The 25,424-nt window shown below is 37.6% G+C and overlaps 3 protein-coding genes across 3 annotated transcripts; 2 read left to right on the forward strand and 1 right to left on the reverse strand.

Moving 5' to 3' along the window:
* The first annotated feature begins 17,435 nt into the window (after positions 1 to 17,435).
* LOC139194326 (cellulose synthase-like protein E1) lies at positions 17,436 to 17,921 on the forward strand. Its single transcript, XM_070818634.1, has one exon. It carries the CDS (start codon positions 17,436 to 17,438, stop codon positions 17,919 to 17,921), a length of 486 nt encoding a protein of 161 aa, XP_070674735.1.
* A 687-nt stretch (positions 17,922 to 18,608) lies between these two features.
* On the reverse strand, positions 18,609 to 23,130 carry LOC139194018 (cellulose synthase-like protein E1). Its single transcript, XM_070818071.1, has 8 exons — positions 22,764 to 23,130; positions 22,356 to 22,677; positions 21,016 to 21,156; positions 20,630 to 20,761; positions 20,181 to 20,393; positions 19,840 to 20,067; positions 19,415 to 19,762; positions 18,609 to 19,330 (listed from the first exon to the last, which is right to left on the reverse strand). The coding sequence occupies exons 1-8, from the start codon at positions 23,033 to 23,035 to the stop codon at positions 18,776 to 18,778; spliced, it is 2,211 nt and encodes a 736-aa protein (XP_070674172.1). The 5' UTR covers positions 23,036 to 23,130; the 3' UTR covers positions 18,609 to 18,775.
* Positions 23,131 to 23,897: 767 nt separating this feature from the next.
* Positions 23,898 to 25,230, forward strand: LOC139194327 (cellulose synthase-like protein E1). The gene is made up of 3 exons (XM_070818635.1): positions 23,898 to 23,903; positions 24,699 to 24,801; positions 24,875 to 25,230. Exons 1-3 carry the CDS (start codon positions 23,898 to 23,900, stop codon positions 25,228 to 25,230), a joined length of 465 nt encoding a protein of 154 aa, XP_070674736.1.
* The last annotated feature ends 194 nt before the right edge of the window (positions 25,231 to 25,424 follow it).

Consider the following 25,424-nt stretch of genomic DNA (forward strand, 5'->3'; position numbering starts at 1 on the left):
TCTGGTGGTGGCTTATCCGGTTTTGCACACAAAAATTTGACTGGCTCCGGGTTCTCGGGCAAGTCGTCTGGCCCATCTAGGTCATATATGCACTCGGCCATTTGAATGGCCCTCTCCAATTCTTCTCTGCAAGATTCCTCCTTACTTTCATCCTGGCTGGTTGAAGCTCATACCTGTCATTCCTGCTCTTCTTTTTCCAAGAGCTCCCTTTCTTGCCTTCTTCCCTTCCCATACACCAACAGTCTTTTAATCAGGGACCTGACTGCTATTACCTGATCCTTCCTTTTTTGTTCAGTCATTGATGGTGTAGGGGGTTTGGGATGATACAAGGTCTATCCCACTCCTCTCTAGTAAGGAGCATTCCTTGTTCAAAAAGCTTTTGGGCCGTCACCTTGGTAGGGCGGCCGTTCTCATCAGCTCCTGAACATTTCAAGATTCCTACGTTGGGGTTGTAGAAACTTACTTCCGCAACATTGGCTGTGGGGAGAAATGGCCGTGATTCGGCCTCTACCATCTCTCAAAAGCCTGGTCCCTCTGTGCCCGCTTCATGATAAACAGCCACTTGTTGATGAAGAGTGGAGGGTATGGCCAGACTTTGGTGGATCCAATCTCTTCCGAGTAAGGCTCTATAGGTGGAAGTGCAGTCCACCACAAAGAATGCTAGCATGATCTGTTTAGACCCCAAATCCACTTCTAAAGGCAATATCCCATGAGTCTTGGTGATAGCGCCCGAGAAGCTAGAAACCGTGAGGTCTGTAGGAATAAGATCCTCTGTTCCTCTTCCCAACTTTTTCATTTGCTTGGCCAGTAGTACATTAACAGCTGCTCCTCCATCAATTAAAATCCTTTTGAATGGCACCCTCTCCAAATGAGCTGTAACATATATGGGCTTTAGATGATTGGCAAGTGAAATGTTTGGGCGGCTGAACACCGTCTTATCTGTGTAGATCCTTAGAGGACTATCTTTGGATGCTTCAGATGATTCAACTGAAGGAAATCTTTTGGGAAAAACATGTTCATTTGAGCAACATCATATAGCATGCAATTAACAATTAAAGGCGGAATCATGCTTATATGTACTCAAAAACAAAACATGACCATGAAATTCAAAGCCTAGTAGATTGGTGAACCAATAATCAACTCAAAAACAAAGTGAGTTGAAATTTACCTTTGTAGATTCCTCTTTGCATAAGCAAAGGCTAATCACCCAAAGAGATAGGGCCTTCATTCCTTGCTTCTTAGATCCATGGATTTGGATGGAAGAATAGGTTCTCCAAGTTCCCAAAATTGAGAACCTCTAAGTCTCTACACCAAGGAGAGATTGGATGATGAATGAGTGACCTTGGAGGATTAGATGACTAGCTAATCACCTCCAAGGTGTTGGCCTCTTTAGAGAGAAAATGGAGAGACAATTCTCACCCATTTTCCCCAAAAATAAACCCTTATTTCACTTAATGAATATTTAGTTATAAAGTCATTTATATAGTCACTTCTTTAAGTGACCTAAATAACCAAACAACCCTAATTCATCTAATATGGCCATTTAGGGGAATTTTGGGCTTTTGGGCTTTAATGAATCTTTATTCATTAAATTGTCATACAACTTAAGTTAATGGGCTTGACGTTCGAAGCCCATTGGGCCTTAAGGTCCAAAACTATCCCGAAGTCTTTAACGAACTTATTCGTTTGATTAATTAACATATTAATTAATCCTTGCCATAAATAATTAAACCATTCAATTAATCTTACTCATTTCATTTATTTCGTCCATCTCTACCTTACACGGTGTACGATCCATTAGGTTCCTTTTAGCGAGGTAGTGGGCGATTAAAACCATTTTACATCGATTGTGAATTGAAACTATTTTCAATTCTCCCTTTAGTGATTACACACGTTTAGGGCTTCCACAAACCATGAGTGACACCTAGCCGTATGTCATGGTTACCCAAGCTAATCAGAAGAGGTGGAGAACCTATTCAGTCTGGGATTACAAATGCAATACGGTCCTTCTCTAATCTAATACTCTTGACCACATTGTTTGGTTTGATAGTTTATTTTCTCATGTCTACTATCCAATGTGTGTCTTGTGCTTATATGATTACCTTGAATGTGATTAGGAACGCATTCCCAAATCTCATTCATACTCTGGCCAGAGATTCAAATCATATCAGAGAGTATTCTCCTTCAAACGGTTTGAAGGTTAGAGATCCCTTGTTGCGCATTCACTCGTCTCCATAGCTAAGCGGCTTGACCCCAACGATGCCGTGGACACCCTCCTGGTGGGATGACTTTGACATAATCAAAGATCAAGGTCTTAACCACAAGACAACTATGATGCCTCAGGTCAAAGGACTACTTTGCATTATCCCAACCATGAGTTCTCATGTGACATGGAATATGAGAACTCTTCGTTGATCGCGTTCAGTGAACTCATTCTCTATTGAGCACCTACCGTACTTGTCTTGATGTCACACACACCAATGACTAGAGACTAATCACTCTCCCTGAGAGAAGACATAGTACGTACCGATCTTGACGGACTGTCAATGCCCAATTGGCAATCCTATGATCAGGAACGTTTAGGATGTGTCTACGAAAGAATGGTCTCAAGAATCTAACTTCATTAGATTACATTCTCCCAATCACAAATTCCTTGGACTTTATTGTTTAAGCATATAACATTTATATGAGACGGCTCAAACAATAATGTATGCCCTTTATATGTAAAACTAGATTAGTTTAACATGTGAAATGTCCGTAAAGTATCATCACATGATTGGCTTTAGGGCACATTTCCAACAATCTCCCACTTGCACTAGAGCCAATCAGCTTGATCATTAATGATGATATCTCTTCTGTAGTCATTTCATAAATGGCTGAATAGTAGGCCTAGACAGTGGATATCTATATGTGTTATCCATAGAAGCAACCTTGAGAATAACGACGTCACCATTATACATGATTCTCAATCATGTGGTTCAGTCTCTCATTTGTGTTCGGATCTTGATGAGACCTTGATTCCCAGGCTTGAGCTATCGCCCCATTAGTGTCATACACTTTCTGGTTGGAATCGAATAGAGAGTTCATAAATGAACTTTCCCATCCAAACAACATTGTTGTAAACTTCTATATGGCAATATATCTTGCATTCATAATGGAACACACTAAAGTCATTACTTTAATGTTTCCATCCAAATATCTCTTTAGTCATAATAAAGAGATATTCGTTTATCTCTTCATTCATAATGAAGAAACATCCAATGATGGATTAGATTCATAATCTAATACATTTACGCTTCCATTACGTTACTCTAATTCTTCCTCATTCTTTGAGGAATTTATCCTTTAGTATTTCTTAAATACTTAAGGACTCACTTGACAGTTGCCATGGTTCTGATCCTGGGCTTGCACTGATATCATCTTGTACCGTTCTAGGTACAACTCATATCAATGTTTTTCATACAATATGAAATACATAAATCACCTTTCTGCATATGCATAAAGGATTCTATTTACGCATTATTTCTTTGGGAGTCAAAGGGGCACGTTCCCTTTGAGAAGGGCAACTTGCTAGTCTCACTAGAATCGTCCTTCTATTGAAGTTTATCATCATATGAGAAACTTCCTAGCATCCATTGTCTATTATTAGGGATTGATATAATCCAATTATATCATGAAATATATCATTATAGATTTCCATCCCATGTATATAGACTATGTCTCCCATATACATTCTATCTTCATATAATGTATTAAAGTCATAACTTTAACGAAGAAGTATTCTTTTCATTTCCAAAATTAATATATCATATATATTTAAATTTTTAGGAACATGATTAACTCCCACTAATCTTTTGTAAAACTAGTAAACAAAAGATTCATTTACATCTTTATGAGAAATCAAACGATTTGATCATTTCTCATAAAATGCAAATAGCTCCCACTAACTTGCTAAGATCCATGATGGATGGATCTCTACAACTTACATGTCTTGTGATTTATAGTTTTAGACATATATTATCAAGACTATCTTAATAATGGTTTCGGAAACCCATATTATGTCAAAACATTGAATCACCATTTAGTTGTAGCTAGCAATCTTCGAATTAATTGAAACTAAGACTACGTCAAAAATGGTTCCTTTAAAGTCAACCATTCTCTTTGATTGTAGTCACCTTAAGCTACCAATTAGCTATGAAGGTTTCATTATTTCGAGTCAAATGGTACTTTACCATTTCCTTGAGTATATATCGTATATGCACTCAATGTAGTCATAAGGATTTTCATTCTTACTTCTTTCGAATTAAGAGGTGTAACTCTATGACATAGTCATAAAGTTCAAAACCATTCAACTGAGACGGTTTATAAATCCTTATCGACTACCTTAGAGCTTGTGGTATAGGAACTAGGTTGTTATATTTGTTGATTACTATCTTGTCTCTCAAAGAACCCATTCTTCGAGTTCTATCTCTCGTTCATTTGCTTTTAGGCAAATCACATTGTAGAATTACAATGAACTACCCAACAAAACAACATTTGTTAGTTGGTTTATAGAAGCGATATCCAAAAGTTATTTTAAGGATATCCTACAAGATTGTTATCTAACAAATATTGCTTATTAGCACACAACCCCAAATCTTTAACATGCTTAAGATTTGTCTTTCTTTCCAACTACATCTTATGGAGTCATGAAAATATTGGAAGATCTTCTCATTGACAATCATATTGTTTTAGAAGTATATATCCTATATATGGGTAATTGATAATATCTAACGAACTAAATCTTATTCGAGTTCGTTCTTCTCCTAATGGAGAAATACATTATCTTATGATGCTATTTTCCTTGATATCTTTCAAGGAAACTTATCTAAAGTGTTACCTTTCCTTGGATCAAATCTAAGGAGGTAAATACTTTAGATGTCTTACTCATCAACTTACATTACTTGAATTCTTTGAAACATTTTGCAAAGTATTCGGACTTGTGTTTATTCAAAATAAACTATAGTCCAACCGAGAGTGATCTTCGGTGAATGTTATCCAACATGAGTAGTATTATGTTTGTGGACAAGTGCCACTAACATCTAAGTGAATTAACCTCAACAACTTTGTGATTCTTTCTTCTTTCCAAAAGAATAAAGATTCGAACATTTCGCCTCCATACAATTTTAACAAGAAGATATTGGATCCGGATCTAACGATCCAAAGCGTCCATTTATGACCAACTCGTAATTTATGTTTTAGAGGTATCACAACTTTAGTTGGGATTAGTCACTATCTTGCAACCTTTTGGGTTTTAAGCATCATTATTTTCTAAACAGTTAACACTACCATATTATCTCTACTATAGAGATAATTAATTAGATTACCATAATCCAATCATTGATTAATAAAGAACATTGTTTTGTCAAACAAAACATTTATCCATTTCACATAGTGACGGAATTTAGTTCCTTAAAATTGGAATATAAAGACAATCTATGTTTTTCCAATTTCTTTGGTAGTTCATATGAGGAAGTAAGTACCATCTGCTTTCGCAGAGATCTACATTTGATTCACGTTTCCGAATGTGAAGCACTTTCTCTTCTCTCATTAATCTTCTACTTCTTATTAGCCACACTTTTACAACGATTGTAAAACATAGTTACTAATACGGAATCATGCATTCAAGTAGAAGAACAAACTGTTTTGAACTTTTCAAGAACAATTTACAACACCTTCGAAAGGTGTGTCCTTGACACTTGCAAGACATTTCTTGCAAATACCCCTTCCAATGTCCATCCTTTCATAAAGAAAGTTTGTTCCCTTGGAGTTATTTATCTTCTTTATTTGACTTTCACCTTTGACTACATTAGTCATTGTCCCTAAACTCCCACTATCTCTCTTGAAACCTTTTTCAATTGTGTTATACACATCAAACAATTTTGGAGAGCATGTGGTTTTTGTTCACTACATAGTTTACAATAAACTTAGTGAACGATTAGGATAGGGAAACAAAGGTGAAGTCCTTGCCTAGTTTCCGTCTCGTTAAGTGATTTATCACTTCAACACTTAATGATTCAAAATCATCATAAGTCCATGTTAATGGACTATTTTTGTCAACCAACCATTATGTTCTAAACATAATTACAAACCTTCAAGAGTTGTACAAGGCAACTCTCATTTCTTCATACAACAATTTGTAAGTGAAGAAACATGGCACATAAAGTGTTCATACCTTTGTGCTTTCTTCTCAAGTTCTTTGTTCATTTAACAAAGAAATAAGCACTAGTGTTTGCATTGACTAAGAGTTGTTCAAAGCAACTCCTATTTCTTCATACAACAATTGTAATTGAAGAATTATGACATTTAATAGTGTTGTCCTCTTTATGATAGACATTTTCTAACATATTCTTCTAATGATACATTATCAATAGGAAGATTGTGAGGATGAGACTACTTTGGTACTTTTACAAGCCATTAAAGACAATCTATGGTTTTGTAGTACCAAGTCCGTAAACTAAACGTTCGGTTTTGTCAAGTGTTGGATAGCGTTTGCAAATATATTGGTAATCAAATACATAACGAATATAAATTGATTGATTTTAAGCCATTTGATTCGGGTCTTTAAATCAAAATAGCACCACCCACTATTTTTGGCAAATTCCATATCCCTCATAGGAATTCGAGAGTTTTGGATGAAACTCCTAGTAGGTTATGGGAGGCTCACTATTACCAAGCCCACCTCACGATGATACGATGTATGGCTAGCAACAATAATAATGAGAGAGTACGCTTACTCATTTGCAACTAATGCAAGTACCCATCTTATTTGGCCTCTAGAGAATGTCACCTCACAATGATATGATGTTGGCTCCATTTCACTTAGTTAAGTTCTTCCCACCATGCTTAGTGTGTGAAGGGGTTCAAGAATAGCCTCACGATGATACGATGTATAGCTATCCTCGTTGCCTACACTCACCTCATCATATGTATATGGATTCCTCCTGAGTATAAGCATGCACTTTGTACTCCCCCATGATAGGGTGAAGCCGGTGTACAAGTCATAAACGATTGGATCCCACCACGGTGGAAGGCCACGAAGAGATATTCTAAACATCTCTCGCTTATCAACTTAATATTGGTTTGATTGAGGGTTTTAGGTCTCATCACATATAAACATACATTTTAATCTCTATTAAAACTATTTTAGTCCTATTACAACTATTGGTCCATCTCATTGTTTTAGTTGTACATAATACTCCCACTATGCTTTTAAAACGATTTTTAAAGCAAGAGTATATGATACTACTAACATAAACTTTGCATTCATTTGATGGACTACATAGTTGCCTTAGGGCCTAAGGATGATTATGAACCTTTGTTTAGATTCAACACGAGCCTTGTGTTGAACCTCGGTCTAGGAATGAAGATTGATTTTAGTTACGCGTTTAATCACATTAAGGCGTGTTGTCTTATGGGCGTTGGACCCAACTACTTCATTTTCATGCATATCGTATAAAGCAAGAAAGAAGTACTTCAAAGTAAAGGTGAGCTTATGCTCATTACAACATTTGCATATAACAAATTACTTTAAAGTAAAGAAGAGCTTAAGCCCTTTTACAACATTTGATCAAATCAAATTACAACCAAAATTTAATCTACACATTCCCATGGTTCAAACAAATTTGAAACGCCTTTCACATAGCTCAATTATATTAGGCTTAGGTTCATAATCACCCTTTAATTAATTAACACTTTAACTAATTAATTGAATGCAACATTTTCATTTGGTTTTTGTATCCATAAGATTGATTTAAATGGAGCTAAACAAAATGAAAATCCAATTCTCATTTAAAGAGACAAAACAATTTTGTTCTCATCCTATTTGGGCCATCTTGCAATTAACCTCAACTTTTGGGCCATATTGCAAATACAAAAACTTTTGGGGTCACTTTGTATAATACACAAAAGTCACAACTTCATGTAAATACAACTAGAACCCAAACTTTAATCAATGCAAAAACTTCATTAAAGGAACAAAACAATTTGTCCTTTAGCGTTTTTGGACCTAAACGTAAAAACGTAAACTTTTGGGCCAAAGTGCAAATACACAAAAGTATCAAAACTTTATGTAATTGCATAAAAGCCCCAAAAGTACTCCCTTTGAGGGAGTGGCTGGTTTTAGGGAGGGATAAGGTTGGTGTGTGTGTTGATTTGTGAGTTTTGTCAAAAACATGCAAGTGTATGTAAGATAAGATATGTTTTTGAAATAATTCAAACACAATTATTTCAATCATCATTTATACAAATATTTAACACTTTAAATACATAATAAATCATTTAAAAACATATCACATAAACTTTATGAAATAATTCAAAACTTTGAATCAAAACACCAAACCTTTTTGTTCTTGGCAAGAACATCAAGAACAATGAAGAACATCCATGAAAAACCCAAATTTTTCCATGAATTTTTTTCACCCAAAAACATTCCAAAACCATTCTTACTTAAGGGAAATAACATCTAACCAAACTAGGGTACTTAGGGGTTCCAAAGAACACATTAAAACACTTTTAACAAGTCAAACAAGAACCCAAAAATCCACCCTTTGGATTTGGCCGAATTTTCCCAAAAGCATGGCACCAAATTTTAGCTCCAATATTCATGCTCATATGAACAACATCTACAACATTTGAGATAGCAAATTTTCCAACAAAATTTACTTTCAAAGAAGCAAGAATAAAGCTTGTAACAATTACAACTTTTAGATCACAAACTTATGAACTACAAAACACAAAAGGATTCACCAACTACTAGACCTAGGCTCTGATACCACTTGAAGGAAATCTTTTGGGAAAAACATGTTCATTTGAGCAACATCATATAGCATGCAATTAACAATTAAAGGCGGAATCATGCTTATATGTACTCAAAAACAAAACATGACCATGAAATTCAAAGCCTAGTAGATTGGTGAACCAATAATCAACTCAAAAACAAAGTGAGTTGAAATTTACCTTTGTAGATTCCTCTTTGCATAAGCAAAGGCTAATCACCCAAAGAGATAGGGCCTTCATTCCTTGCTTCTTAGATCCATGGATTTGGATGGAAGAATAGGTTCTCCAAGTTCCCAAAATTGAGAACCTCTAAGTCTCTACACCAAGGAGAGATTGGATGATGAATGAGTGACCTTGGAGGATTAGATGACTAGCTAATCACCTCCAAGGTGTTGGCCTCTTTAGAGAGAAAATGGAGAGACAATTCTCACCCATTTTCCCCAAAAATAAACCCTTATTTCACTTAATGAATATTTAGTTATAAAGTCATTTATATAGTCACTTCTTTAAGTGACCTAAATAACCAAACAACCCTAATTCATCTAATATGGCCATTTAGGGGAATTTTGGGCTTTTGGGCTTTAATGAATCTTTATTCATTAAATTGTCATACAACTTAAGTTAATGGGCTTGACGTTCGAAGCCCATTGGGCCTTAAGGTCCAAAACTATCCCGAAGTCTTTAACGAACTTATTCGTTTGATTAATTAACATATTAATTAATCCTTGCCATAAATAATTAAACCATTCAATTAATCTTACTCATTTCATTTATTTCGTCCATCTCTACCTTACACGGTGTACGATCCATTAGGTTCCTTTTAGCGAGGTAGTGGGCGATTAAAACCATTTTACATCGATTGTGAATTGAAACTATTTTCAATTCTCCCTTTAGTGATTACACACGTTTAGGGCTTCCACAAACCATGAGTGACACCTAGCCGTATGTCATGGTTACCCAAGCTAATCAGAAGAGGTGGAGAACCTATTCAGTCTGGGATTACAAATGCAATACGGTCCTTCTCTAATCTAATACTCTTGACCACATTGTTTGGTTTGATAGTTTATTTTCTCATGTCTACTATCCAATGTGTGTCTTGTGCTTATATGATTACCTTGAATGTGATTAGGAACGCATTCCCAAATCTCATTCATACTCTGGCCAGAGATTCAAATCATATCAGAGAGTATTCTCCTTCAAACGGTTTGAAGGTTAGAGATCCCTTGTTGCGCATTCACTCGTCTCCATAGCTAAGCGGCTTGACCCCAACGATGCCGTGGACACCCTCCTGGTGGGATGACTTTGACATAATCAAAGATCAAGGTCTTAACCACAAGACAACTATGATGCCTCAGGTCAAAGGACTACTTTGCATTATCCCAACCATGAGTTCTCATGTGACATGGAATATGAGAACTCTTCGTTGATCGCGTTCAGTGAACTCATTCTCTATTGAGCACCTACCGTACTTGTCTTGATGTCACACACACCAATGACTAGAGACTAATCACTCTCCCTGAGAGAAGACATAGTACGTACCGATCTTGACGGACTGTCAATGCCCAATTGGCAATCCTATGATCAGGAACGTTTAGGATGTGTCTACGAAAGAATGGTCTCAAGAATCTAACTTCATTAGATTACATTCTCCCAATCACAAATTCCTTGGACTTTATTGTTTAAGCATATAACATTTATATGAGACGGCTCAAACAATAATGTATGCCCTTTATATGTAAAACTAGATTAGTTTAACATGTGAAATGTCCGTAAAGTATCATCACATGATTGGCTTTAGGGCACATTTCCAACATCAACCTTTCTCGATTCTCCTTCTTCAGCAACCTCCACATTGACATGAGCCATCATTGGCTCAGTTGTCAAGTAATCACCTTCCATAGTATCAGGCTGATCAGGTCTAGCACCAAACATGGCGGATAGTACATATGCCATGTTGATATGAAAATTGCTAGGCTCGGGCATATCCTCTTTCTTGCTCCCAATCTAGTCCATGAATTCATCCAACCAAGTCATCGCATCTGCTAGAAGTAATGGTTCTGGTGCCCCTCATGTTGATTCATGCCCGCATACAGCGTTTGCTTTGGAACTTTACCAAAAGGATCCACCAATGGCAGAGAAGGTGGTTTCCTTTCAGATGAAACAGTTCCAAAACAAATAGGCTCTGGCTTCCATCTGGGAGTTGGTACCATGATCAGATTTTCTTGAGCCCTCATCAAGATCCTATACTTCCCAAGGTGTTGGCTCTGCGGCACATGATTCCCCTCGCTTTCTGTCTTGCTATTGGCCTTTTCCACCTCTTTCTTACTCCTCCAGCGGAGCTGACTACTCCCCCCAGATGACACTTTCTCCAACTTTTGATTTTTGGATGCTTCAGACGTTGCAAGGGTTTTTAAGGAGTTCATGTAGGCTTTGTGTTACCTTTGGACCCTTCTGACCATTGAGGCTCCCATTTGTTTAACAGGCTGTCCATTCTTCCCAACCACGTACCATTTCCTCCCAAGGAGGGCAGGGTTATCTTTCTGGACAGGATTTGTTATCCTATCACTCCTCTTGGTTTCTCTTCCCATGTGGCCGTATTGAGAATGCTCTGTACCCCTCTCTTTTGGGTTTTTAACATCCTTGTCTTCTGCTTCCTCAGAAACTTCATGATTACGGAATATTTCTGATAAAGCTCTTGGTTGGGAATCGCCTCCTAACCGTTGAAAAACACTCCGGGAAATGTCTCTTCCTGTTGCCCGTCTGGCTCTTTCGCGGGCTTCTTTCCTTTTTTCTTCTTCCTTCCTCCTAATCAGCTCATAATCCATGAGGATTCCTACGGGTGGTATTTCGAGCTCACACTTGCATTGGCATTTGCTGCACAACACCATCCCCTTGATTATGGCTGCTTTTGGAGGTTCAGGCATTTTGATTATCCCCTCTGTGGGTTTATCAGCCAATCTTCTTTCCTCCACTTCCCTTGTGATTTTTTCTTTTCCCTTCTCAGCCCATGCCATACTGATCATATTTATAGGGGTCTCTGAGAATGGAACTGCAGGTTTGTCCACCACCGCCTCCTTTGGCTGGCTGGTTTTAAGTCTCTTTTCCTCCCTATCATCTTTTTCCCCAAGCTGTGGTAAAGATGTAGGAATAGTTGGCCTTTTAACCATATCTGCTTTCTTTCTGGAGCCTGTGGAGGCGTTCTCCAATCTTTGCAACATCTGCAACAATGTAGTTTGCAAATCTTCTAGCATGTTTGACATATGTCTTCTGATCAAATGGATCCCACCGGGCGTGCCAAAACTATGTTCGTGGCAGGAAATTCCGTCGGGGAATGTTCCCTGGCCGACGAGCACACAGCTCCCCGAGAGGTTGGCGCCGGTTGATGGTTATTGTCGGGCTTCTGCTTTACTGGCGGGCTTGTCGGGCAAGGCTGAAAGAGAAGGACAAAGTTAACTTTGAAAGGTGCCTTTGTGGGGCCTTAGGTATAAGCATTGAGGCTCACAATCAAGATTAACTTTTACGTGCTCAGGCGTGCCACTGCCATCTTCAGCATGGCAGATGTAAAATGGATGTCGAGTTTTAGTTGTATATATGCTCGAGAGACCGTGTTAGTTATGATAGGTGCCTTTGTGGAGCCTTAAGTATAGGCCTTGAGGCTTCCAGTCAATAACTAAACCGGTACTCAAACATATAACGTTTGTTTCATTGATTTCAGGAGTCTTATAACCATTATACTTCTTATTACCCGAGCCCGAGGAACAGAGTGAATCCAAATAGGTGCCTTTGTGGGGCCTTAGATGTAGGCCTTGAGGCTTCCTATCAGAATTAACTCTATACTCAAACACTCTAGCCTGAAGAGCAGAATGAATCCAAATAGGTGCCTTTGTAAGGCCTTAGATGTAGGCCTTGAGGCTTCCCATCAGAATTCATTATGTACTCAAACGTTCTATGATAATCATAATATAATAGAAATAAAACTAAGGGATAGGTTGATTACTTGCGCCCCAAGTAACTTCGGACTTCTTGTTTATCAAGGGCTGTCGTGGATGGGTTAAGTCCACATAAGGTTCTTTTTTATGCCTTGAGGCCAAGGACTTTTGAATGATCAAATTTACATGCCCGAGGGCTTAGAACTTAGATCTGGTTTGAACTATGAAGATATATTCAAATCGGATTCAAGTACTGAGAGAGTCTTTTAATAGTCACCTTACTAGAAATAACTTGAATACAACTGGAAGTATACAACATATTGCTAGGCTAATGAATGAAAAGACAAAAATAAAGAAGGTCGGGCAAGGTTTAACCTTGTCGGGCAAGGCTGATCGTCTTGCAACTTCCTATCTTTGTGGTTTATCGAGGGGTTTGAAAGCTTCAGAAAATGGGGTAAGGAGATGAGTTTACAGAAAAAAATCGATACTACAGCAAGAGTTGAACAGGGTAGCAGAGCTATTACAAAGGTTTGAATGAAGGTTTATCCCGAGAGGGATGAAGGCTTGGGCTGACTACAGCTTCGTTTGAAGGCAAATCTGGCTTTTGAGCAGAATTTGTGCTTGCATTTGTTTGTTTGAGTGTCCTTATTCCTGGTTTCTCTTTCTTCTTTTATAGGTAACTCGGCTTGGCCTCCTGTAACAACAACCTTGCCCCAATGTAGCCGGAAGGGTAGTGACTCATCAGCTATTTTACTTGTACTGCCACTATAAAGTACTTTACGGGCTGTATAGCTGGTCAGTCTATACCACTTGGCCTTTGGGTAGGTGAGCAAGTGGTCTTCATGAGCTGCACCAAGTCAGAAAAGGCCTTTTCTACTTTCTGGGTTTCGGCTAGGCTTTGACCATCTCCCCTTCTAGGCTTCCTTTTGGGCCAACTCCTTCCTAAGCCCAAAGTTCAAATTTTACTCCAAACAGTGCGCAAAGTCCTTTATTGTAGCGATGCTCTGTTGTTGGTTTACCTGATGCAACTAGTAGCTTAGTTGTTGGTTTCTTGTGCAGTTCCTCCTCAGAGTTGGCTATGCTTACTAGTTTTGTTGGTGGTTTTGTGCGTTTTCTCCTATATGATGGGTTATGAAGGGATTAAACACTTCATTTTCACGATGAACTCTTTTGGTTTTGGAGTGTTGGTTGCATTGGTTTACCCTCGAATTTCACATAATAAAAAACACTCCCCCATTAACAACCTTAAATATCTTTTGAATACGCAAGAGAAGGTGTGACAGTAAGCACCGAGACTTGTGCAAGAGCTTAATTTCAATATTTTGAAAAACTGAGGGACGGATCTTGGTTCTGTCTCTAGACATCAATAGCTATAAAAATAGAACAACAGGTCACCAATTTGTAGAAGCATTGTTTCTATTGTTTAAAGATATAAACAAAAGTAGAGACGCTTAAACCTCTGAAGCTAGTGAAGCTTTTTCTTGTAGTGTATTCATCGTCACTCTCAGTCATCGACACTCATTCGACAGTCATTCTTCTTGTGCCCACGTCAGAAATGAAACAAACAACGAAAACATCCACATGAAGAAGATATACTAATGGTAAGTTTAGATTGCCAATCAATTGTTAAATCCATGGATATTAATGGTGAGCAAAAACAAACTGAATAGGAAACCAACTAAAGTGGGGCCATGCACGTAAATCCCCCTAAACTGAGAAGGAAAGGAAGGGAAACGGTCAACAAGACACTAATATGTAATGTCCTAATGCAACTAGGGTTTTGTACATGAACAAGGATTGAAGTCAGAGATCTATATACGGGGAGGTCTATTTGATTATCTTTCAAAACATATTGTTACCTGTGAGCAGAATCAGATTATCAACTAGGCCGCCCGTGATCAGAAACCTAATTAAAAACAACAACAAAAAAACCCTACGAGGTCAAATCATGATTGCTACCAAAGTTCAGAAACCCTAGCTTTAGCTATCTCGAATATGGCGAAGCGCTCCAATGACTCCAATTCTTACCGTTGTCAGACAATAAGAAGGTAACACTCTCGCTCTAGCTCTCTCTCTCTCTCTCTCTCTCTCTCTCTCTCTCTCATATGGGGAATTGTGGGTACGAATTTAAACTTTCTAAAATTTGTTAGTAGTTAGTACTTAGTAGTTACCCGACCGAGAGGTGATTGAAAAACTTGAATAGTTTTGTGTTGTTTGTTTCAGTGGGTTGGATGTTGTTCGTGGTGGTGCTACGAGCGGATGTCGTGGCTCAGAACGGTTAGCACAGCATTATGGTGCTGATGCTGTTCGAGACACCTCAAATACGACCAGCGAGGTCACTAAGTATAGGAGGAATTGGAGGAAAATGGCTGCTCAAGGTGGCACATTTGAAACGCAGGACCTCAAGAGTGAAATTACTAATGATAGCACCTCTTATAAGGTCGGGAAAGTCGAGGAGTATACTACTCAAGGCAGCACGTATGAAACGCAGGACCTCAATACTCATGGCACCTCTTGTAAGCCCCAAGGCAGCACGCCAGAAAAGCAGCACCTCAATTTTGATGACACCTCTTATACGGTCGAGGAGTATAGGCAACGGAGGGGAATCAATGTTGAAGGTTGTGGTGATATTCCAAACCCCATCAGGACTTTTGATGACACTCGGTTTCCAAGGTACCTACTTTTTAATTTTTTTTCTTGTTTTAAACAAGTTAAATTGTTATATAATAGAGTAATGTAGGTAAACTAAATTTGTAAACTAATTTACAAATTAAAGGATGTGTTATCAATAAGAAATAAGCATGTTAATCAACACTTAAGTAAAAATTCAATCATCAACTTTCATGTCATTTAGTTTATAAAATTTAATCTCCCTAGAATTACCCTATATAATATAACAAACATATATATAATTATTGAGTGTTGATGATTTGATAACAAAGTGTCCTACATCGGTGAGGGATAGACCAATGCAAGGCTTATAAGGTATTGGACTAATCCCTGTATTGTCAATTGGTTTATGGGGAAATCTCAAATTCTTCGTGGTATTAAAGTAGGTTGTCCTTGGTTTGAAAGCCCAAAAAAGCCCAGGGGCAACACGTGCTCACGCATTCACCCAATTTGTTGTCCACGTGTAGGCTTGAAAATTGACCACATGTGAGAGGGTGTGTTGCAAGTTGATATGCTTGTGCAATATAAGAGATGGTCAGAAGGTAACCTCCTGATTTTGCTTTCAAAGTATAGTCCTGCATGGTATGCCTATGGAAAGATTAGTTTAGGCCATCAACTTGGACATCATCGATACTCCTTTTGGGCTGCAAATTGCTGGGCAACACTAGTTTACTCAATTCTTCCTTCACTTTACCTCCTTAGAGGCGCATCCTTATTTCCACAGGTATGGTTCTAAGTCCTTATTCTCATTAATTTGCCACAAAATTACACAATGACATGTTCCTTATATACATTTGTAATTGTACCTTATTTAATTACCAAAACTAATTGATGGGTTAGTAATCATGTTGGTCCTTCCATGAATATGTGACCCAAATTGGCAATGTCGCTATATATCTATACCTATTTGTTTCAAATAAAAAACCATATGCATACCAACTATGATTTTGGGGGCCTCATTTAAGTTTTGCTTATGACCCGCAAAATCTCAAGATCAACCTTACTTCTCAATGTTTATGTAGACATCGAAATTTCGGTGAAATAAATGTTGATCAATAATTAAAATTTCAATGTTCACGTGTCACATAAATTTTACACATAGCATGTGACTCAACGAAAAATCGAGAATCATCAGAAAAGTCATCAAACATGACACGTGTCAACACTTGGCAGAAATGATTTATTTCATTTGATTATTTAAATCCAAAATTCAAGTTTTGGAATTCTATAAATAGGAAGTCAAGGCATTCATTTTGGGACACGAATTCATAACCAATTCACCTCACACCAAAACCTTGAAACTTTGAAACTCCAAAGCTCCCAAGCAAATCCTGAAGAATCAAGAAAGATATCTTTGTTCTTCGTCAAATCCTCATTCAAGACCAAGCCCCAACGGCCCTTGAAGAACTTCCTCATTTAAAATCAAGCCCCAACGGCCCTTGAAGAACTTCCACCAATTCAAGATCAAGCTCCGACGGCCCTTGAAGAAAGTGTTCATCATTCATCATTCGTTCATCCCTAGATCAAGTTCCGACGGCCCTTTGGATCAACGACGTCAACAAATCCGCACAATTGTTTATCCTAAGATCAAGCCCCAACGGCCCTTGGATCAACAACCCAATCCACAAATCTACACATTACGAAGATCAAATCAGAGACTAAATTTGTAGAAGAGATTGTAACCCCTAAATCATTAATACAAATATTATTTTGTACACATGTTCTTGTCTCGTTCATCGCAGGAATTTCCGTGTTTACAGTTTCAAACGAATATCGGTTCAGTTTTTAGATATGAAGCTCATGGCTGACACCATATGTACATGTATGCTTGCATGCATTAGCTTGTTAGATTCGGATCACACATTCAGACAAAAATTAACCTAATAGACCAAGTAAACAAACAGTTGCTTTCTAAATATTTATTTAGTATATATTTTATGTCTAATGGGTTTTGATTTGTGAATTTAGATCTCAAGCATGGTTCATACCATTTGCATATGTGATCATTGAAAAGTACACATGGAGCTTTGTGGAGTTTTTGTGGTGTGGTGGCACAACTTTAGGTTGGTGGAACGAGCAGCGCATATGAGCTCCTATCTCTTTGCCTTCTTTGACACCATTCTACACTCCTTTGGATATAGTAATTTAGCATTTCTAATAACCGCCAAGGTGGCTAATGAAGATGTGTCACAGCGGCACAAGAAAGAGATTATGGAATTCGGGGACTCTTCTCCAATGCTTACCCCATTGGCAACACTTGCATTGCCCAATTTGTACTGCTTTGCTGGGTTTCTTAAGGAAGCAATCAATGGGAAGGGCATAGCACAAGTTTATGATACATTGACTTTGCAAATTCTGCTATGCGGGGCTCTGATTCTCATCAACCTACCCTTGTACCAAGCACTTTACCTAAGGAAAGACAAAGGAAAGATTCCAGCCACAGTCGCTTTTAAGTCAATGGCATTTGCTGTGGTTGCTTGTACTTGTTTCAAATTTTCGTATTAAAGCATGCAAAACTCTTTAGATTCAACTCTTTCACACAAGGTATTTTTGTGAACTAAAATTTTGTTTAGGATCAAAATAATGTTGTCTCTCTGTTTTTAAATTAGTTTATTGTATCATCTTAATATAAATTCTATTGTCGAAAGCTTATCAGATCAGTGTTTGATCTTCTTCCTAGTAACATGAAAAACCCTATCAAAGTTTTCCTCCTGCACAACGCACAATCTGTATTGATCAGAATTAGGCAACACAATCTGCAAAACCTCTAGCTCATGCCCCTCTGACATATCCTCGCCTAGTTAGTGATGCGTATAAACTCCGTTTCTGATAGTCCTAATTGCCAGAGTCTTTGCAATCCTCCGAAATTCGGATCTAACCATGTTTTTTGTAAGTTCATCATTCTAGTGTAGTCCGTCTCATGGCTTCAATAATTCTGAAAGCATTCTTGGCTTCAAAGGCACAAGAAAATGCTAGACTAGTATAACCACCTGAAAGAGTAGCAACTAAACGGCCTACTTAATGATTTGATAGTAGCTTAATATTTCTAATGAGTTTAAGATAGATGATTAACTTGGTATTCCCGGGATTACACGCTGCGTAGTCTTTTATATGAACATATTGTAATACTATGGTACCAAACTCATAATTTTCAGAATAGCATAGGGCAATGGCATGGAGCAAGCCATGGAGTAAGAAAGATGATGAACAATCACATTTCTTTGGTTGGAATAGGAATTAAATCACATAATATCTCATTAAGGTAGAGTTTAGGAAGTCATCTTAAGCCCTGAAATCCTCATGGTAGGCCTCAATCGGGGGTAATAACAATTTCTAATGGTTCTAATAGCACATTTCTTCTAATACAAATATTGGAAACAGATACAAGCAGAAACGGCAAATGCCATTGATTTAAAAGCTACAGAGCTTGGCAGCTTTCCCTTGTCCTTCCTTAGGTAAAGAGCCTGGTATAATGGCAGGTTGAGAAGAACTAAAACCCCACACAGAAGAATTTGCAAAGGCATTTTCTCATAAGCTTCTGCTATTCCTTCTCCAGAGATTGCTTTGTTTAAAAACCCAAGGAAGCAGTACAAATTGAGAATTGCTAGTGTTGCAAGTACGGTAAACATTGGCGACGAATCTCCAAATTCCATAACCTCTTTCTTGTATCGTTCTGACACATCTTCGTCATCCACCTTAGATGTTATTATGAATGCTGTATCAGAATATCCAAGCGAGTTTAAAATGGTGTCAATGAAGGCAAATAGGTAGGAACTTGTTCTCTTGTAAAGCCACATTCGTTGATCGTTCCACCAACCTAAGATTGTGCCACCACACCCCAAAAACTCAACAAAACTCCAAGTGTACTTCGAAATTATCACGTATGCAAATGGTATGAGCCAAGGGCTCGAGACCTAAGTCCAGAAAGCAAAACCCTTATTATAAACATTGAGTAAGTTGCAAAAGAAAATATGTATATTTTGACACAAAAACAGTACCTGTGGAAATAAGGAAATGCCTTTGAGGAGGTAAAGGGAAGGGACAATCGAATAAAATAATGCTGCCAACGAATTCGAACACCAGAAGCAGTAGCAACAATATCCAAGTTGAAGACCAAAGCTAATTTTTCCATGTGCATACCATGCAGGGCTGTATTTAGAAAGCAAAATCTGGAAATCGCCTTCTGTCCATCTCTTATGCTGCACAAGCGTCTGAGTTAGCGTGGTTGGGGCTACTCCTAAGAAAGCTTTCCTTGTGGGATTGCAATACACTGATTTCCAACCGCGGCATTGGATTGATAGCCCTGTGATCACATCTTCTACCGGACATCCATATTTCAATCCCATCTGCAAATTATAGACATTCATCAAGCTCAAATTAGTGTGCAGTTGTGTGTGTGTGTGTGAGAGAGAGAGAGAGAGACCTCTTTTCCCCATTGAGTGTTCTCTTCAAATGTACAGCTTGCAAGACTTCCTGAATTTTCTTCTAATTCATGAATTCTACTTTCTTCTCTTTGTCCACTGAACTCCCATTTCATATCAATCTTGGATCCCTTGATAAACTTTCTCCCACAAAGAGTCTCTCTTCTGTGAAAGCATCCACTTCCGACATATAGAGTGCCGCCATAACCATCCAAGCCATGGAATTCCACCTTCAATCCCCACTCCAACATGTCAACTATAAAGTTCAATATAATTTAACATGAAACTCCAATTAAAATAAGTTCAATTCTACAATCATGTAACTCCATTAACATCTACTCACCTCGCTGATTATGAGTAAAGAATTGCTATACAAGTCATTCTTAGTTATATTTTCAAAATTCTGTGGGAACTGTACGAAGGCAACCTCTTGGCCTTCTTCTTCATCCATGAAGAAACAAAGCGCATCATGTATGGCCATGGAGTTGTTCGAATACATATCGCAGTCTACATTAAGAATGACCTGCCCATTGCTAATGTTTGAAGACACCCTAATCTGCATAAATATTAAGGATCACAGAACAAACAGTGAATGATTATTACATCAATAAACACTCTAAATTTGATGGTTTTGGAAGCACCATTTTTGGTCTCTAAGTGCGATCCCTAACCAACAAGGCTCCCTGATTTTGCGAAGGTCGGGTGAGAACGTATATCGTACACAGCCTCAACCTTTTTAGTCTTTCTTGTAAAAAAAAAAAATTCACCGAATAGATGTAAGTTTATAATTACCAGAGCATTCATAGCGCCAGCTTTGAAGTTATGGTGATGTTGAGGCCTTTTCTCCCGAGCTAAATACACTAAAGTTGGCAATACACACCCTTCAACATCTCCTGAATTAGGGTTCCTCCCATCAATTAGAATCTGGAAAAAGCATTTAATTAGTACACATCAAATTTTTCTTTCCACTATTTTACTATGATTTGAGAAAAAACATGGAGTACTTGGACATAAAGGAAAACTTAGCACAAAATCGAGCGCATTGTCGTTCTAGAACATCCATTTAATAGAATAAGGATTTGTTGTTGTTGTAGTTGTTTACCATGACTCTATGACCATGAGTTGCATTTTTTTCTTTAAAAGAGATCATTTAAGTATCAAATTAGTTTCATACGTACTTGAAGAATGGTGTCATGGTCACGTCTAGATGAATTTGGATCCCACTGAGAAAAGCCTTTGCATTTTGATCGTACTTCTTCTGAAATCCTGCCTAGCTTCACTGCATTTTGAATTTGATTCTCCATTTCTTTGTATGATTTCTGTAGCAAAAATTTCAGAAAACAGGTATCAGTGAACTAAACAATATAAATTGGGCTGGACTGCCCAAACTTATTTTATTACCGTTAATATTTACTTTGAAAAGTGGACATCTTCATTGCTGTTTGCATAACTTATCTATAACAACGATGTCCTAAGCCCATTACTATGCTCAGCTAATTGTTTTGGTGATATATTTTCTTAAAGAAATTATTATTAATACTTTAAAAATAAATTATACACTTTAAACTTCTTAGGCGTGGACGATTAGACTATGGGAGTGTCAATTATAGTTCTCTTTTTTAATATACAGACAATATTAAAAAGGTAACAAGAAATGGTAAAAAGATACAAACCACTTTCTTTCATAAATAGAAAAAGATTACAAACCACTTACATTTGTTTACTAGGTGTTGTGTACTTTATTTTATTATTTTCAATTTAGGCCTACTTTCAACTTCATTTAATTTTATCAAGATGCACGCATACAAATAATTTAGTAAATAAAATTATAAATAAAAATTTTGTGTAATTTGAACATTATTATCTCAATCATACTCTTAGCAAATGTTCCAAACACACATAAAAACAAAATTCCTCTTGGTCAATGACCAAAATACTAACTCGAAAATTGTCAAACGACTCATAGCTGATTTTTATTTTTTTTATTTTTTATTTTTTATAAAGCGATATGTTATAAACAATACTAATTTACAAAAACAATAATTAAATTCTGATACAAAAGAAAGGTGCCTTGCACGTTTAGTAATGCTAAGTAGATCAAATTTATAAATTATATGATGTGTCATTAATAAAAAAATAAGCACGTTATTAACACTTAAATAATAATTCAATTATTAACAACGACATCATATGATTTACAAAATATAATTGAATAGTTAGTCTCTTTCGTTTGCCCCTTTGAATTTGTTATATTCAATTGGTATATCCTACAGATACGGCTGTAATAACTAATAGTTATAAGAACTGTTAGATTAGGTGGTTAAAAACATTCATCATTACACATGAGGAAACCCTTAACTCATGACTGCCGTTTGAGAAAAACAAAAAATTAAACATGATTAGTTGCCCCATTTAGTCTTTTATCTTTACGTTATCTTCTTAGCTTTTTGGGCTGTCACGAATATAATAAGTTACACAAAATTCTGAATTTGATCCAATTCAGAAAAAATTTGTGTACCTTAGTAACCCAGAAATCTTTAGCCTGATCATCATCAATTGCATCAGCAGATACTGTGACAAAATAAGTAGCAGGTGACCTTGGCTCCACTTTGTACCTCTTGCAGTATGGTATCCAATACTTTGCAAACTCAGCAGCCTCCAAGAGAGCATAGTACGTAAGTTCCGACCCGCCATCATCGGACAGATAGACGCTCAGCTTCTCCGGCGGGTAATCATAAGCCATCACTGACAAAACCGTGTTAATCACCATCATCGGCGGCTCAATGGTTGGGTCTGCCGTGCACACAAATACGTCCACTCCCGGCAATTCATTCTCGTCTCTGAGTTTAAATTTAATGAACGATACTTGTTGGATAACAAATATAAAGAAATGAGTATGAAGTTAGAAACACATGTAGGAAAGTACCTTTGAGATAGCCTATCTTTGAAGGTGTACCTATACACACGGTTCCACCGGGAGGCCTGAGTGAGGAGCCAGTAAAAACCAAACCATATCTCAGCACCCAAAAGTCCAATCCAACCAAACCTTCCATCTTCTCCTGCTTTTGGTATGTGACTCAATCTATAAACCCAAATCAAACATATTCCTGCAAATATAGATGCTGCAAAAACTTTATACAGGACTGTTCCCTTGGCTCTCCTCGTCTCGAACAACGGCAAATACCCTTCATTTCCCATCTAGTTCAGACCTCTCTCAACTCAGCTCAGCTCTCTCTGTCTCTCTATCTTAAAATAACAGAGAACGACAAATATGGTTATAGTTATTTGTCAGCCACAGCCTAACATTGTTGACAATTATTTACTCCATTGATGTGAGCCACCTATGGGAGAAAGGATATTATATTAGCACAAGCACCTATTGGAATTATTCAAATTTTTAATGTTATTGTATTAGATGCACTGAACATTGTACTGTCTAGAGGTTGATTTGAGAACAAAGTGTCCTACATCAGTGAGGGATAGACCAATGCAAGACTTATAAGATATTAGACTACTTTCCATATTACCAATTGATTTACGAGGAAATCCCAAATTCTTTATGTTATCAAAGGAGGTTGTCTCTGGTTTAAAAGCCCAGGGGCAACATGTGCTCACACATTCTCCTAATTTGTTGTCCAAGTGTAAGCTTGAAAATTGATCACACGTGAGAGGGTATGTTGTGAGTTGATATGCTTGTGCAATATAAGAGATGGTCAGAAGGTAACCTCCAGATTTTGCATTCAAAGTATAGTCCTGCATGGTATGCCTATGGAAAGATTAGTTTAGGCCATCAACTTGGATATCTTCGATACTCCTTTTGGGCTGCAAATTGCTGGGCAACACTAGTTTACTCAATTCTTCCTTCACTTTACCTCCTTAGAGGCACATCCTTATTTCCACAGGTATGGTTCTAAGTCCTTATTCTCATTAATTTCCCACAAAATTGCACGATGCATGTTTCTTATATACATTTGCAATTGTACCTTATTTAACTACCAAAACTAATTGATGGGTTAGTAATCATGTTGGTCCTTCAATGAATTTGTGACTCAAATTGGCAATGTCGGTATATATCTATACCTATTTGTTTCAAATAAAAAACCATATGCAGTTCAACTATGATTTTGGGGGCCTCATTTAAGTTTTGCTTATGACCCCCAAAATCTAAGGATCAACCTTACTTCTCAATGTTTCAAAAGAATATCTGTTCAGTTTTTAGATATGAAGCTCATGGCTGACACCATATGTACATGTATGCTTGCATGCATTAGCTTGTTAGATTCGGATCAAACAACAACAACAACAAAGCCTTTTCCCACTAAGTAGGGTCGGCTATATGAATCCTAGAACGCCATTGCGCTCGGTTTTGTGTCATGTCCTCCGTTAGATCCAAGTACTCTAAGTCTTTTCTTAGGGTCTCTTCCAAAGTTTTCCTAGGTCTTCCTCTACCCCTTCGGCTCTGAACCTCTGTCCCGTGGTCACATTGTCGAACCGGAGCGTCAGTAGGCCTTCTTTGCACATGTCCAAACCACCGTAACCGATTTTCTCTCCTCTTTCCTTCAATTTCGGCTACTCCTACTTTACCTCGGATATCCTCATTCCTAATCTTATCCTTTCTCGTGTGCCCACACATCCAACGAAGCATCCTCATCTCCACTACACCTACGTGTTGATGCTTCACCGCCCAACATTCTATGCCATATAGCATTGCCGACCTTATTGCCGTCCTATAAAATTTTCCCTTGAGCTTCAGTGAACAAACAGTTACTTTCTAAATAGGACTAAGTGAACAAACAGTTACTTTCTAAATATTTATTTAGTATATATTTTATGTCTAATGGGTTTTGTTTTGTGAATTTAGATCTCAAGATCTCAAGCATGGTTCATACCATTTGTGTATGTGATCATTGGAAAGTACACTTGGAGCTTTGTGGAGTTTTTGTGGTGTGGTGGCACAACTTTAGGTTGGTGGAACGAGCAGCGCATATGAGCTTCTATCTCTTTGCCTTCTACACTACTTTGGATATAATGATTCAGCATTTGTAATAACCGCCAAGGTGGCTGATGAAGATGTGTCACAGCGGCACAAGAAAGAGATTATGGAATTCGGGGACTCTTCTCCAATGCTTACCCCATTGCCAACACTTGCATTGCTCAATTTGTACTGCTTTGCTGGGTTTCTTAAGGAAGCAATCAATGGGAAGGGCATAGCACAAGTTTATGATTCATTGACTTTGCAAATTCTGATGTACGGGGCTCTGATTCTCATCAACCTACCCTTGTACCAAGCACTTTACCTAAGGAAAGACAAGGGAAAGATTCCAGCCACCGTCGCTTTTAAGTCGATGTCATTTGCTGTGGTTGCTTGTACTTGTTTCAAATTTTCGTATTAAAGCATGCAAAACTCTTTAGATTCAACTCTTTCACACAAGGTATTTTTGTGAACTAAATTTTGTTTAGGATCAAAATAATGTTGTCTCTCTGTTTTAAATTAGTTTATTGTATCATCTTAATATAAATTCTATTGTCGAAAGCTTATCAGATCAGTGCTTGATCTTCTTCCCAGTAACATGAAAAACCCTATCAA

Source organism: Malus domestica, chromosome 03 (genome assembly GCF_042453785.1).
Source record: "Malus domestica chromosome 03, GDT2T_hap1".
NCBI lineage: Eukaryota > Viridiplantae > Streptophyta > Magnoliopsida > Rosales > Rosaceae > Malus > Malus domestica.